Source organism: Mastacembelus armatus, chromosome 22 (assembly GCF_900324485.2).
Source record: "Mastacembelus armatus chromosome 22, fMasArm1.2, whole genome shotgun sequence".
Lineage (NCBI taxonomy): Eukaryota > Metazoa > Chordata > Actinopteri > Synbranchiformes > Mastacembelidae > Mastacembelus > Mastacembelus armatus.
Window position 1 is genome coordinate 15,440,752 of NC_046654.1, and position 14,112 is coordinate 15,454,863.

Consider the following 14,112-nt stretch of genomic DNA (forward strand, 5'->3'; position numbering starts at 1 on the left):
TTCTTCAAGTTATATTTCTAATACTAATATCTTCAGGCGTGTCAACCACTTTGTAGGAGTATAGCCTGTTTAATTAGCTAGCTAGGCACTTGGCTATCAATTCAGGTGACAAATTTAACAGTTGCAGGTGTTGGGAGGCTGACGTTGGGCGAGATGTTGGGTAAATGTCATGGACATGTCACCAACGTATCACAGTACGGACACACAGACAGCCATTTACACTCAACGGGGACACGGCTGTTGGCACACTGAGGACCAGGTGTAACAGGGGACACATGGACTGTGTCGACACAGACTCAGGCGTGGACTCAAACATGTGGAGAGATATCTGTCTGCTGAGCCAGATCCTTCTGTCATGTTAAGTGTTTAGCTAGGCTGAAAATGCAGTCTGACAACACAAGAAGTACTAAACATGCTTCATTTAATAACTAAAAGTTTCTCAGGGAACATAAACACTGAAGTATAATGAAACTTAAAAGACACAACCTGAGTCTTAATCCAAGGAAAACCAGGAGCTGATACACTAGAACATATGGGGAGAGAACCATGACAAACAACCATGACAATGACAACAGCAACAAGGATCTGGCTCTGAACCAAGATCCAAGGTCAGTATACACACAAACACGCACACACACACACACACACACACACACACGCACCCACGCACACACACCCTCACACACACACACACACACACAAATAAGAGTAAATCTGAACTAAACCTGTTTGTTTTGTCCCACCAAACACAATGCAATATGGAAATGAAACACTCAATACAGGCAGAAAATCAGACACAGTTACTATGACACACGACAAAACTGAAATACATCTGTTTAGACCATTTATTTGCACCATAAAAATGTCGACACGTTAGCTTTTGCGTTTGCTGTGTGAAGACTGCAGATTATTCTCACAGTCACAAAATGCATATAACCCACTGAATAGTGTAGCTAGTTGTGGGTCAGGCACGTGTGTAGCATAATTCGAAATGTGTTTATTTTTTGCCTTGTTTTGTACATATAAATGTTGTGCTGTAATTCAGTACAACACAGCTGCAGGTCATTAAATGATTCTGATATCACTGAAAGTAACACAGTGGGCTCATTGAGGAGAAACGCTCAGGATGGTCCTGATGCTGTGGAGCAAAGAAGCAGGAAAATACTACCAGATCACTGCAAGAAGGTTCCTGGTTTGAAACCCAGCCTAGACCTTTCTGTGTGGAGTTTGCATGTTCTCCCTGAGCTTGTGTGGGTTTTCTCCAGGTACTCTGGTTTCCTCCCACAGTCCAAAAACATGTATGTCAGGTTGATTGGTGACTCTAAATTGCCCATAGGAGTGAGTGTGAGTGTGTGAGGTTGTTTGTCTCTATGTGGCCCTGTGATGGACTGGTGACCTGTCCAGGGTGGACCCCTGCCTTTCACCCAAAGAGAGCTGGGATAGACTCCAGCAGATCCCTGGGACACTGGTTAAGGAACAAGCAGGTATAGATGATGGATGGATGCTAAATGCTAACAGGGAAACAAAATGCAGACACAAACAGGAAACTAATACTCTAAAGCAGAAAGGTAACAGAAACAAGAGACACCCACCACAGCCAATGATACCAACAAAAGGATATGGCTAGAGCTAAACCTGGAATTTCAAAGTAAAAAAAAAAAAATCAAACAGACATTGGTAATTAAGAATAACATTTGACAACACACAAAAATCAAATACGTTTACCAGGGACATGAAAGGCAATACAGATATTCATACAGGAGCTAGTGCACAACTATTTAGAAGGAGAAACACCGACCAGAATAGAGTGAAAAGAAGAGTCCAGAAGAGTCCAGACGAGTCCGAACAACATGGAGAAAAAACACATGGAGTCCACAATAAGAAATAGGTGGCTGGCGATGGTGAAAGGCACACAAGATACAAACTAATGGGAAGCAGCTGAAAACAATAACGAATGAGGAGAAAAGTAAAGTTGTAAATCATGACCAAGGAACAGACAATAAGTAGGACCAAAATAAAGGTCCAAGTCCAAGGATAAAAACTAATAGCACAGTGTTTATGAGACTGTAATTAAGCTATTTAAAAAAAAAAAAAAAGATTTTTCTGACTTTGGCTGAAACCACAGTGATAAAGAAGCTAACTGAGACAACAAGTTTAGGACATGTCCAGAAAGTATTTTATGAATTTTTAAAATCACATAATTCAAGGTGCCTGGTGTTTCACTGAAACGTGTGTAATATTGTAGGGCAACATACAAATGCACTTGTAGTGCAAATGCAAATCCCAGATCCCATTCTGGTAAAAGAATTATAATGTACAATGCACAACACTGTCTGCCAACTAACTTAAGCAAACACTGATATATCTAGGCTGGTCTGAGTAACTTTAAACTAAAGATGATTGAGTGACAAAAACATTTTCATCACACTGCCATGTTAAATTTAGTAACATGACACTACATGATGTAGGCACTTGCTGTTACTATGATATACCTCAAAACAAAACCAGAAAACAGCCACGAAAACTGCAGATCGCATTTGTTGAGAGCGTTTATTTTGCACCATAAACGTCTTTATTATATGCACTTTGTTCCGTGTGTATTGTGTTGAGATTAAGTAGAGCAGCTGCAGACCATTAAAAGATTTTGGTATTCTTCTAAGAAACATAGTGGTCTCATTGTGGAGAAACACTCAGGACTGTCCTGATGCTGTGGAGAAAAATCCAAAAAGAAATGAAAACACTGCAATTACATTATAAACGATGGAAAAACTCTACATATAATATAGTTTATTTAATATAAATGTATAAATATACCATTTGCCATGTTTCATCAGTTCAATGGCATCATTGACCTGGTCCAAAGTCATGTTGTGAGTGATAAACTCATCCACCTTCAACTTTTTGTCCAGGTAGGCTTTAACCAACTCAGGCACACCATCCTTAACCTTATATCCTGACATCCAGAAAACACACATATAATTAAAGAAGTGCAAAGAGCTGTATGCTTCTAATACTAGTTTAACAACTGGGGAAAAAGAAGAGAAAACTGATGCTACTCACCTCCAAGGTGGGAGCCCTTCCATGTGCGTCCAGCAATGAGCTGAATGGGTCGGGCAGCAAAGTCATGCAAATTTGTAAAACCAACCAGAACGCTGACACCCCAGCCTTTCACACAGGACTCCAAGGCACTGCGCTAAAAGCATGTGTGGTTTATTAGTTAAATATTACTTATTGGGAAAGAACTTTCAGTATAATTAGCCTTCTTGTGCTATTTCACACCAAACTTTCATCTAAAGTTCTGTCTAGTGTACATACCATGACTTCCACATTCCCCACACATTCCAGGGAGTAGTCCACTCCTCCATTAGTCATTTCAGCCAGCACTTGGCTGATAGGTTTGTCATAATCCTTGGGATTCACAAAGTCGGTTGCACCGAACACCTTGGCCTTCTCAAACTTCTCTGGATTGATGTCAACAGCAAAAATCTTCTTGGCTCCTGCAGCTTTGCAGCCCATGACTGCAGCCAAACCCACAGCTCCCAGGCCAAACACAGCACATGTGGAGCCTGGTTCCACCTGCACTGACAAAGACTCTGGTCAACATGGTGCTTCAGGCTGGTTTTAGTAGTGCTCCATGTAGTGGTAATCATCTGTTCTCCCTGACTATTGTGGAATCATAGGCACTATGTTTCAAATCTGACCTAAGTATGGGGTGGAAAGAGTTTATTACACCACAAATGACCGTTCAGACCTTATTACCAAGTCATGCCACCTCTAGTTACACAGTATGCTTGAAAATTCATTAAAACACCACAGATGAAGATCTCCTTGGTGAATTATGTCCCTGTCTTACCAGCTGTGGCCATTTTTGCAGTAAAGATGAGCATCAAAAAATGAGAGTGATGTTGAAAAAGAGAGACGAGAGAGCTACAGGAGTGGACACATACTGGACCATCTGGACTTTATCCTGAACAGTCAAACATCCCCAGACATACACACCTTAGCGGTGTTAACTGCTGCTCCATACCCAGTGCAGATCCCACAGCCAATGAGACAGACTTTGTCCAGAGGGGCACTGGGGTCAATCTTAGCCACAGCCATCTGGTCAACCACAGTGTACTGGGAGAAGGTACCATTTCCCATGACCTGCAGCACCTTCTTCCCCTTACAGGTAAACCTGGAGTCTGGCCCTGCCATTATATCATAGCCCCGAGTGGCCCTGAACAAAAGAATTTATTATAATGAAAATACACCACTTTATTAAATTGGTGGATTGCTATTAGAATCTGCAACAAATATTAATCATTGTGAGTAATATGCTAAATAATTGAAATCTAAATGACCCTGTGTGGTATTATCAGACAGCACCTAAGCTGGAAGGTATCATGGTAAAAATGTTAATGCACTGTTGTTGGTTTGATATGAATGCTGGCTGAACTCACCATCCTCTGTCACACTGGTTGGTCTTAGGACTCTTGCAGAAGCGACATTCTCTACAATTGGAGATGGACAGAGGGATAACCTTGTCTCCTGTAGGACCAAAACAGTTTTTCCACATCAAATGAGTTTTACTCCAACTTTCAAGACAGCCTGAATGGCACTTTGCCAAACTGATGTGGCCCTCTACATAATATCACATGTTAAAACTTGGTGTTCAACTGACCTGGCTGAAATTCTGTGACTCCGGGCCCGACACTCTCTACAATACCAGCTGCCTCATGGCCAAGGATTATTGGGAAGCCATCTTTATTCTTACACTCAAAAAGCTGGTACAGGTCTGTGTGGCAAACACTGGTTGCTACAATCTGCACCGAAGACAACAATCACTGCTTGTTTTATTTGAATATGAGCTTTGTTAACAATCCACATTTCACTAAACCCTTTCCCTGAACAGGAAGTGGTGAGATCGGTGCCTTAAGCGTAGTGACATTATAGATCTAGTTTAGTCCAACGCCCTGAAAAAATCGGATATTTTTAGATTTAAAAGAGTTGTAGTCTAAAGTTTTCTAACCAAAGCACCAAAAGAACAGAAATAAGACATTAAAAGCTGAACTGAGGTGGGTTCACTTAGTGGGTTTGGTAGTAGTACCAATCTTTTCATATTAGATTGAGATATGTAATTTAATATTGACATTAAAATGTTATTATGGAACTTCAGGGCTGTACCTGGGTCAAGTATGAAACCAGCAGAGAACCACTGAACACTAAGAACAACACTTTTAGTGCAAAGATGTCTCAACATAGAATTTCTGGTTAGTGAGGTCCTTAAAAAGCAGAAGCTTCTCCCCTACTACAAAGATTTATTGATTTCAAGTCACTCACAAGTGCATTAAGACATCTCTGTGTGAGTATCTGTGCGTTTTGATAATGAACATTTCTCACCTTGATCCGGACCTCGTTAGCCTGGGGTGGAGCTACCTCAATATCCTCGATCACCAAAGGCTTGTTGGGCTCCCAGGCCACTGCTGCCTTGCACTTGATGACCTAGAGGGCAGTGACACCAGCATAAAATCTCACTTTACTGCCACAGGTAAAGTACACTAGGACAGGTGTCAGGAAAGGTGCCATAGCAGTATCCCCAAACCTTTTAAGCACCCACTCGAGTAAACATGTGGAAGTGCATTTCCAACAACCTGGCACAGTTTGAGAAATTTCAGTCATATTTTTTCATTTTAGTGTTCTGAGTTGAGTAAAGAATAAAAAGTCACTACTCAATGATTTAAAGGCAAGGAGGCATCTGAAGGTCTCAATTTGTTTGTATGTGCAACTGTGTTTTTTTAAAAACATGTCATTACAATGATCCAGCTGCTCAGCTGCTCAGGACATATTATAGGAGTGTAATTAATGTAAGGTTAGCAAATTTGGCAACACCAACCACTGAATAAATCACTTGTCACATTTGATATGTGGGCTGCCTGGAAATGCTTTCATTTTTTATTCCACTGTGTGCAACAAATTCTTAGACTTCCATTATTCTCTTTTTTTGGTTTGCTGTCCTGCTCAGCTTTGCCAAATATATACAGTTACACCAATTTACTTAGCTATACCTAAACAATTATGCAGCACTCAGGATGAATACAGTTGTGCAGATGAAGATCTCCTTGGTGAATTATGTACCTACCTTACCAGCTGTGGCCATTTTTGCAGTAAAAAGTCAAACAACGAGAGCGATGTTGAAAAAGAGAGACGAGAGAGCTACAGTAGTGGAGAGTGAGAAGGAGAGAGGTTGGGCTTGAGGCTTAAATACTGCTGCAAGAAAAAGTGTTATGCAATCCTCCAGGGCAGGGACCTTGAATGTTTTTGATTGTACTTTGGCACAAATTCTTCTTCCTGCTAAAACTGTTATCAGTTCCTGGTTGCCAAATATAAACACCAGCTGTGCCTTTAAAAATGTTCTTAAGAGGGAAGTTGGGGCATTACTTAAATACATTTTCATGGCTCCTTTAGCAGCTATATAGAAACATTCATCCTCAGTACTTGGTGAAGACAAAAAGTGAAACTGTCAATGAATAGAGCCGACAATTGAAGTATGAGAAGATTGTCTTAGAGAATCTTTAGCTTATAATGTTGTAATTACACTAAAACAGATGAATGAGAATTCACTGCAAATGTTTACAATGAGACATGAAGAGGATCCAGTTTAAGTGAACAAGAAACATAAGCAGTGCATAGACTACCATGTTGCTGTGCTGCAGTTTGGAGGTCAGGTGGTGTCTTTCCAAAACACAAATCAGCACAAAAGTGTAAAGAATGAATTAAACAGTGTGTTTAGCTCCAAAGTAAGCTGTAATCATTAGCATCTCTGACTAGCTTACTGCCAAGTGTAGCAATTTAGCTTTACATTAAAAAGCTACTGTATGGAACTTGTGGTTTACAGTTTATATATATATTTAAAAAAGTACTGTTCACTGGTCACTAGTATTTCTCCACAGGGTTATATCAATGTATCTGTACTGTACTTATTGCTTTTAGAGATATTCAAACTCCAACAGTCCCAGCCAGTGTTACATCTGTCATATATGTCAGTGAAGCCTCATTCTGAAAGATTTTTCACTTGTGAAGTTAAACGAACAAAATAACAGCATGATATCACATTTTCTTCAAGTTATATTTCTAATACTAATATCTTCAGGTGTGTCAACCACTTTGTAGGAGTATAGCCTGTTTAATTAGCTAGCTAGGCACTTGGCTATCAATTCAGGTGACAAATTTAACAGTTGCAGGTGTGGGGAGGCTGACGTTGGGCGAGATGTTGGGTAAATGTCATGGACATGTCACCAACGTATCACAGTACGGACACACAGACAGCCATTTACATTCAACGGGGACACAGCTGTTGGCACACTGAGGACCAGGTGTAACAGGGGACACATGGACTGTGTCGACTCAAACATGTGGAGAGATATCTGTCTGCTGAGCCAGATCCTTCTGTCATGTTAAGTGTTTAGCTAGGCTGAAAATGCAGTCTGACAACACGAGAAGTACTAAACATGCTTCATTTAATAACTAAAAGTTTCTCAGGGAACATAAACACTGAAGTATAATGAAACTTAAGACACAACCTAAGTCTTAATCCAAGGAAAACCAGGAGCTGATACACTAGAACATATGGGGAGAGAACTATGACAAACAACCATGACAATGACAAACGCAACAAGGATCTGGCTCTGAACCAAGATCCAAGGTCAGTATACACACAAACACACACACGCACACACACACACACACACACACACACACACACACACACCCTCACACACCCTCACACACACACACACACACACACACACACACAAATAAGAGTAAATCTGAACTAAACCTGTTTGTTTTGTCGCACCAAACACAATGCAATATGGAAATGAAACACTCAATACAGGCAGAAAATCAGACACAGTTTCTATGACACACGACAAAACTGAAATACATCTGTTTAGACCATTTATTTGCACCATAAAAATGTCGACACGTTAGCTTTTGCGTTTGCTGTGTGAAGACTGCAGATTATTCTCACAGTCACAAAATGCATATAACCCACTGAATAGTGTAGCTAGTTGTGGGTCAGGCACACGTGTGTAGCATAATTTGAAATATGTTTATTTTTTGCCTTGTTTTGTGCATATAAACGTTGTGCTGTAATTCAGTACAACACAGCTGCAGGTCATTAAATGATTCTGATATCACTGAAAGTAACACAGTGGGCTCATTGAGGAGAAACGCTCAGGATGGTCCTGATGCTGTGGAGCAAAAACAAAACGGAAATTAAAAGATTTACACTTTTTAATTCATTTCAGTATCAACTTAGTACATGATGGTGCAGAATATGTATATGTGTATATGTATATATATTTATATATATGCATGAAAACATACCATTTGCCATGTTTCATCAGTTCAATGGCATCATTGACCTGGTCCAAAGTCATCTTGTGAGTGATAAACTCATCCAGCTTCACCTTCTTGTCCAAGTAGGCTTTAACCATCCCAGGCACCCCATCCTTACTCTTAAATCCTGTCACCCAGAGAACACACGCTCAATGAAATCAGACAGTATTATCTCAATAACACAATGAATGGAGATAAAGCACATAGTCTTTTGGATACTATAACAGCACAGGTAACATCGGAGATTAACTAAAATGATTCTAGGTCTAGAGGATTTATTGAATGCTAAGCCTCGTGGCTGTAACTAACAGCTGCCTTTGTTTGCCAGTCAATAAACAGAGGATGTATGGCTTACCTGGAAACTGAATGAGCTCTACTAACTTTCAGTTGCTGCTCCATTTGATCCCCATCATGCTGGTCATTGGACAATAAGCAGAAACTAACAAGAATACTAAGGGGGTGATCATTTGTTCTTCATCACGGCCCCAAGAAAAGGTTTTCCATTTATCTGCAGTATGACACATTTATGCATCTACACGTCCAGTCTCACACTCTCTGCTCTCTGATCAGTTCACATTAAGACCTACCCCTATTTCACTGCTAACCAATCAAAACTAATGATAACGTAATGGTTTAAATCAGCATGTATATGACTGACATGCATCTCACCTCCAAACAAGGAGCCCTTCCATGTGCGTCCAGCAATGAGCTGAATGGGTCTGGCAGCAAAGTCGTGCAAATCAGTCCAACCAACCAGAACGCTGACACCCCAGCCTTTCACACAGGACTCCAAGGCACTGCGCTATATGGACAGACAGCACAAAGTCAGTGGGCTTGTAACCACAGGGGTTCAAATGCCTACTGTTAGCTGAGATATGTTAGCTGAAATATGGCTTGAGCCAGTTTACATCAAATATTTATGTAAACCTCTTTATCCAACTCACCATGACTCCCACATTCCCCACACATTCCAGGGAGTAGTCCACTCCTCCATTAGTCATTTCAGCCAGCACTTGGCTGATAGGTTTGTCATAATCCTTGGGATTCACAAAGTCGGTTGCACCGAACACCTTGGCCTTCTCAAACTTCTCTGGATTGATGTCAACAGCAAAAATCTTCTTGGCTCCTGCAGCTTTGCAGCCCATGACTGCAGCCAAACCCACAGCTCCCAGGCCAAACACAGCACATGTGGAGCCTGGTTCCACCTGCACTGACAAAGACTCTGGTCAACATGGTGCTTCAGGCTGGTCTTAGTAGTGCTCCATGATAATCATCAGTTCTACTGTGTAGTCAGTCATAGACAGTTAGGTATGTTTCAAATCATCTGTTGACCTGTGAATGGTGTAAAAGAAGCTTATTACAGCACAAATGACCCTTTAGCAACATATAATTGACCATCCCCAGACATACACACCTTAGCAGTGTTGACTGCTGCTCCATACCCAGTGCAGATCCCACAGCCAAGGAGACAGACTTTGTCCAGAGGGGCACTGGGGTCAATCTTAGCCACAGCCATCTGGTTAACCACAGTGTACTGGGAGAAGGTACTGGTTCCCATAAACTGCAGCACCTTCTTCCCCTTACAGGTAAATCTGGAGTCTGCTAATGCCATTACGTCATAACGGTCAGCCGTCCTGAGAACACAGTTTATTCAAATGAAAATGAAAATACAACATGTATTTGTATGCATTATTCATTATCCTATTATAAGGTGCTAAGGTGCACAAGTATTTGTTCAAAAAGAATAAAATAAAGATCTATATATTCTGATTATCATCACAGTGAGAGTGAGATTGTGTTGTGCATACAGAATTGCAAACACAAATTTGTCTTACTTAAATGGAATAATTTAAAAAGGCTATCTATTGTCCTTTCACATATTCAACACTAACAGTAAGGTTTATTCAGTTTTAGAGTGTGGGGGTTGAGATAATGGATCTGTGTTACTACTCCCGAGTTCCCTGTTGGACCCGGGCGTAGCTTGTGCCACTTACAATGTTACTGTACACAGAAGCATGTTACATAAAATGTTATTTGCTATTAAAATGAATGTACAACCTTATGAACAAACACTGGTTGGACTGAATCAAGAGATGAGTAGAAAAGATGAACTTACCATCCTTTTTCACACTGGTTGGACTTAGGGCTCTTACAGAAACGACACTCTCTGCACTGGGAGATGAACAGGGGAATCACTTTGTCACCTGAAATTTAAAAACAACATAAATTCTACACTGATTTAAACCTGTGAAACAGGTTTGTTTCCTTAATCTGGACTGAAAGCCATAAATACAGTTTGGTCCAAACATTGCTACCATTAAGTCTGACAGGGAGAGAAACACGAGGACTCAGACAAATGATTTTAAGCTTTAACTGACCTGGCTGAAATTCAGTGACCCCAGGCCCGACACTCTCAACAATACCAGCTCCCTCGTGCCCAAGGACTGCTGGGAAACCGTCTTTATGCATGCCCTCAAACAGGTGGTACAGGTCTGTGTGGCAAACCCCGGTCGCTACAATCTGCACCAAAGACAACAGTCACATAATAAAATTACTTATATTGAGGATGAAGGCGTTAACTTTGACATGGACATGTAGCTTTAACCTCAGTAATGCAGCTGTATGTAACCATAAAATGCATATTCATTTTATATATTTTTTTTTTTCTTATATTTAAAACAATGACCCAAATAAGAAGCTAGAAGCTGCATTAAGGTGAGTATATAAGTGTTCACTCTCAGTGGGTTTAGTAGTAGTACCAGTCCTTTAGATTGAGATTGACATATGAGATCCCTGATTGAGATACATTATATTGAGATATGTAATTTAATACTGACATTACTTATGGAACTTCAAGGCTGTGCCTGGGTCAAGTATGAAACCAGCAGAGAACCACTGGACACTAAGAACAACACTTTTAGTGCAAAGATGTCTCAACATAGAATTTCTGGTTAGTGAGGTCCTTAAAAAGCAGAAGCTTCTCCCCTTCCTCTCCATCCCTCAGTCCCTCCATCTTTTCTCTATACTGCTTGTAACTATCCAAGGTCATGGGTGGCAGGAGCCAACCCCAGCTGACACTGGTGAGAGGTGGAGTACATCCTGGAGAGATCACATGACTGACATATATAGAGAAAGATTCACAGTCATATTCATTCATTTACATTATGGCCAAATTTGAGTCAACAATTAACCTAAGCCCAACGTTCATGTGTTTGGACTGTGGGGGGAAGCTGGAGCACCTGGAGAAAACCTATACAAACACTGGGAGAACAAGGATTTATTGATTTAAAGTCACTCACAAGTGCATTAAGACATCTCTGTGTGAGTGTCTGTGTGTTTTGATAATGAACATTTCTTACCTTGATGCGGACCTCGTTAGCCTGGGGTGGAGCTACCTCAATATCCTCGATCACCAAAGGCTTGTTGGGCTCCCAGGCCACTGCTGCCTTGCACTTGATGACCTAGAGAGCAGTGACACCAGCATAAAATCTCACTTTACTGCCACAGGTAAAGTACACTAGGACAGGTGTTAGGAAAGGTGCCATAGCAGTGTCCCCAAACCTTTTAAGCACCCACTCGAGTAACATGTGGAAGTGCATTTCCAACAACCTGGCACAGTTTGAGAAATTTCAGTCATATTTTTTCATTTTAGTGTTCTGAGTTGAGTAAAGAATATAAAGTCACTACTCAATGATTTAAAGGCAAGCTGATACAGATGCTCCTGGAGAAAGTATGAATTAAAGTCCAGATATTACTTGGCATAATATGTATATAATATGAATGTAGTATAATGAATGTATGCTTGGAAAATTTAGTATGACTGAGTAAATCAGTTGTTGTCAGACATGATAAATGGTCTGCCTTTTTTTTTAGTCCACTGTGATTATATCAATAAATCGTTGGGCTACTGCTCTTCTCTCTCGCTCTCTCTTTTTAATCCCCATTCAGCTTTGCCCATATCTACAGTTGCGTAAAAAGTGACTGGACTGTTTCAAACTGTGTGCCAAGTCAAACCCAGATATGCTGACTTTCCCCACAGCTGCATTTTAATCATTGGAGCATTACATACAAATACTGCAAACAAGCACACTGAAACACATTTTACTAACATTCGGAAAAATCTGCTCATATTACACCCAGAAATGTCACCAAATAAATTATCATCACATGCAAAAATATAAAATGTACTTAAATCTGAAGATATTCTATGGTCACTTAACAAACTTATAATATTTAAGTAAAACATGCTAATGAGAAATAGTCAATTATCACTGTTTACTGATGTTTTGCATTATTACTTATCTAATTATACTTATTTACTTAGCTATACCTAAACAATTATGCAGCACTCAGGGTGAATACAGTTGTGCAGATGAAGATCTCCTTGGTGAATTATGTACCTACCTTACCAGCTGTGGCCATTTTTGCAGTAAAAAGTCAAAGAACGAGAGCGATGTTGAAAAAGAGAGACGAGAGAGCTACAGTAGTGGAGAGTGAGAAGGAGAGAGGTTGGGCTTGAGGCTTAAATACTGCTGCAAGAAAAAGTGTTATGCAATCCTCCAGGGCAGGGACCTTGAATGTTTTTGATTGTACTTTGGCACAAATTCTTCTTCCTGCTAAAACTGTTATCAGTTTCTGATTTTCACATCTGGACATCAGGTGTGTGGAGACTGTGGCTGTCTTGATAGAAATTCTGAAAACAATTGAAATTACAAAAATGTATTCAGTTTTTTTGAGTGGTAAATTCACCCTGTGGTCATAGTAAACTGCATACATGCATGAAGTTAGGTTACTGCTGTACTGTAAGATTGATTGCTTGGACATGTTGTAATTAGATATCAGTGCAGGTAAACACTCTCTTTAAACAGGTATGTGCACTTTTTTCATCTTTGTTGTTGGAAAATGGTTTAAGAAATGGTCAATTACCAAATTAATGCCGCCTTACTATAGTGAATACATATACAAACCCAGCTATTTATTTCCCAGTGTATTAGCCATAAATAAGGCTTTGAAATGATAAAACATCATTAGGACCAGACCTGTAAGAAGACACCCTTCTATTTTAAATTAATTCATCTTCTTTTGACACTGAAAAATAACAATGAACAATGAAACTGACTGCTTAAGCCGTGCAAACATTTAGATGATCAATAATTGATGCCAAAGGCTTAAAGTCAGATCATTTATTTGTGCTTTCCTAAAGAAGCTGGAAAAACAGAACGAGCTGTGAATGAGCTGTATTTAGTCCTTCAGGTCACTCTTAAGAAAAGATGGTGACTACTAACATGTCTGGTTTTAGGCTTGGGCAGCATGGTGAAATGGTGGATAGCATTGTTGCCTCACAGCAAGAAGGTTCCTGGTTTGAAACCCATCAGGGGCCTTTCTGTGTGGAGTTTGCATGTTCTCCCTGTGCTTGTGTGGGTTTTCTCCAGCTACTCTGGTTTCTTCCCACAGTCCAAAAACATGTATGTCAGGTTGATTGGTGACTCTAAATTGCCCATAGGAGTGAGTGTGAGTGTGTGAGGTTGTTTGTCTCTATGTGGCCCTGTGATGGACTGGGGACCTGTCCAGGGTGGACCCCTGCCTTTCACCCAAAGAGAGCTGGGATAGGCTCCAGCAGATCCCTGTGACCCTGGTTAGGACTAAGTGGGTACTGACAATGGATAGATGTGCTAACTATAGCAAACAAAACACGGCCCAGTTATGTCCATTTTTATGTTTTATAGTAAA

General features: G+C 40.4%; 2 protein-coding genes across 3 annotated transcripts; both read right to left on the reverse strand.

The window, feature by feature from the left end:
* Nucleotides 1–831: 831 nt before the first annotated feature.
* Nucleotides 832–6,339, reverse strand: LOC113128622 (alcohol dehydrogenase 1-like). 2 transcript variants are annotated; one of them, XM_026304094.2, is made up of 9 exons: nucleotides 6,122–6,339; nucleotides 5,383–5,484; nucleotides 4,664–4,805; nucleotides 4,443–4,530; nucleotides 4,000–4,219; nucleotides 3,316–3,576; nucleotides 3,061–3,193; nucleotides 2,815–2,953; nucleotides 832–1,138 (listed from the first exon to the last, which is right to left on the reverse strand). In XM_026304094.2, the coding sequence occupies exons 1-9, from the start codon at nucleotides 6,137–6,139 to the stop codon at nucleotides 1,105–1,107; spliced, it is 1,137 nt and encodes a 378-aa protein (XP_026159879.1). In that variant the 5' UTR covers nucleotides 6,140–6,339; the 3' UTR covers nucleotides 832–1,104. The 2 variants fall into 2 exon arrangements, with proteins under 2 accessions (XP_026159879.1, XP_026159870.1); XM_026304085.1 differs by lacking the exon at nucleotides 832–1,138 and adding an exon at nucleotides 2,526–2,707 and having other exon boundaries at nucleotides 6,122–6,338.
* A 1,586-nt stretch (nucleotides 6,340–7,925) lies between these two features.
* On the reverse strand, nucleotides 7,926–12,982 carry LOC113128613 (alcohol dehydrogenase 1). Its single transcript, XM_026304072.1, has 9 exons — nucleotides 12,787–12,982; nucleotides 11,742–11,843; nucleotides 10,761–10,902; nucleotides 10,499–10,586; nucleotides 9,797–10,016; nucleotides 9,327–9,587; nucleotides 9,052–9,184; nucleotides 8,371–8,509; nucleotides 7,926–8,234 (listed from the first exon to the last, which is right to left on the reverse strand). The coding sequence occupies exons 1-9, from the start codon at nucleotides 12,802–12,804 to the stop codon at nucleotides 8,201–8,203; spliced, it is 1,137 nt and encodes a 378-aa protein (XP_026159857.1). The 5' UTR covers nucleotides 12,805–12,982; the 3' UTR covers nucleotides 7,926–8,200.
* Between the last annotated feature and the right edge of the window lie 1,130 nt (nucleotides 12,983–14,112).

Bases quoted from the DNA above. Each gene is read 5' to 3' on its own strand.
- LOC113128622 (XM_026304094.2), bottom strand. The intron at 4,220-4,442 runs GTGAGTTCAGCC...TCTTTTGTTCAG, and splicing joins AACCAGTGTGACAGAGGATG to GGCCACTCGGGGCTATGATA. The intron at 1,139-2,814 runs GTATATTTATAC...TTTGCTCCACAG, and splicing joins CTGATGAAACATGGCAAATG to CATCAGGACCATCCTGAGCG.
- LOC113128613 (XM_026304072.1), bottom strand. The intron at 10,017-10,498 runs GTAAGTTCATCT...CTGTGTTCTCAG, and splicing joins AACCAGTGTGAAAAAGGATG to GACGGCTGACCGTTATGACG. The intron at 8,235-8,370 runs GTATGTTTTCAT...TTTGCTCCACAG, and splicing joins CTGATGAAACATGGCAAATG to CATCAGGACCATCCTGAGCG.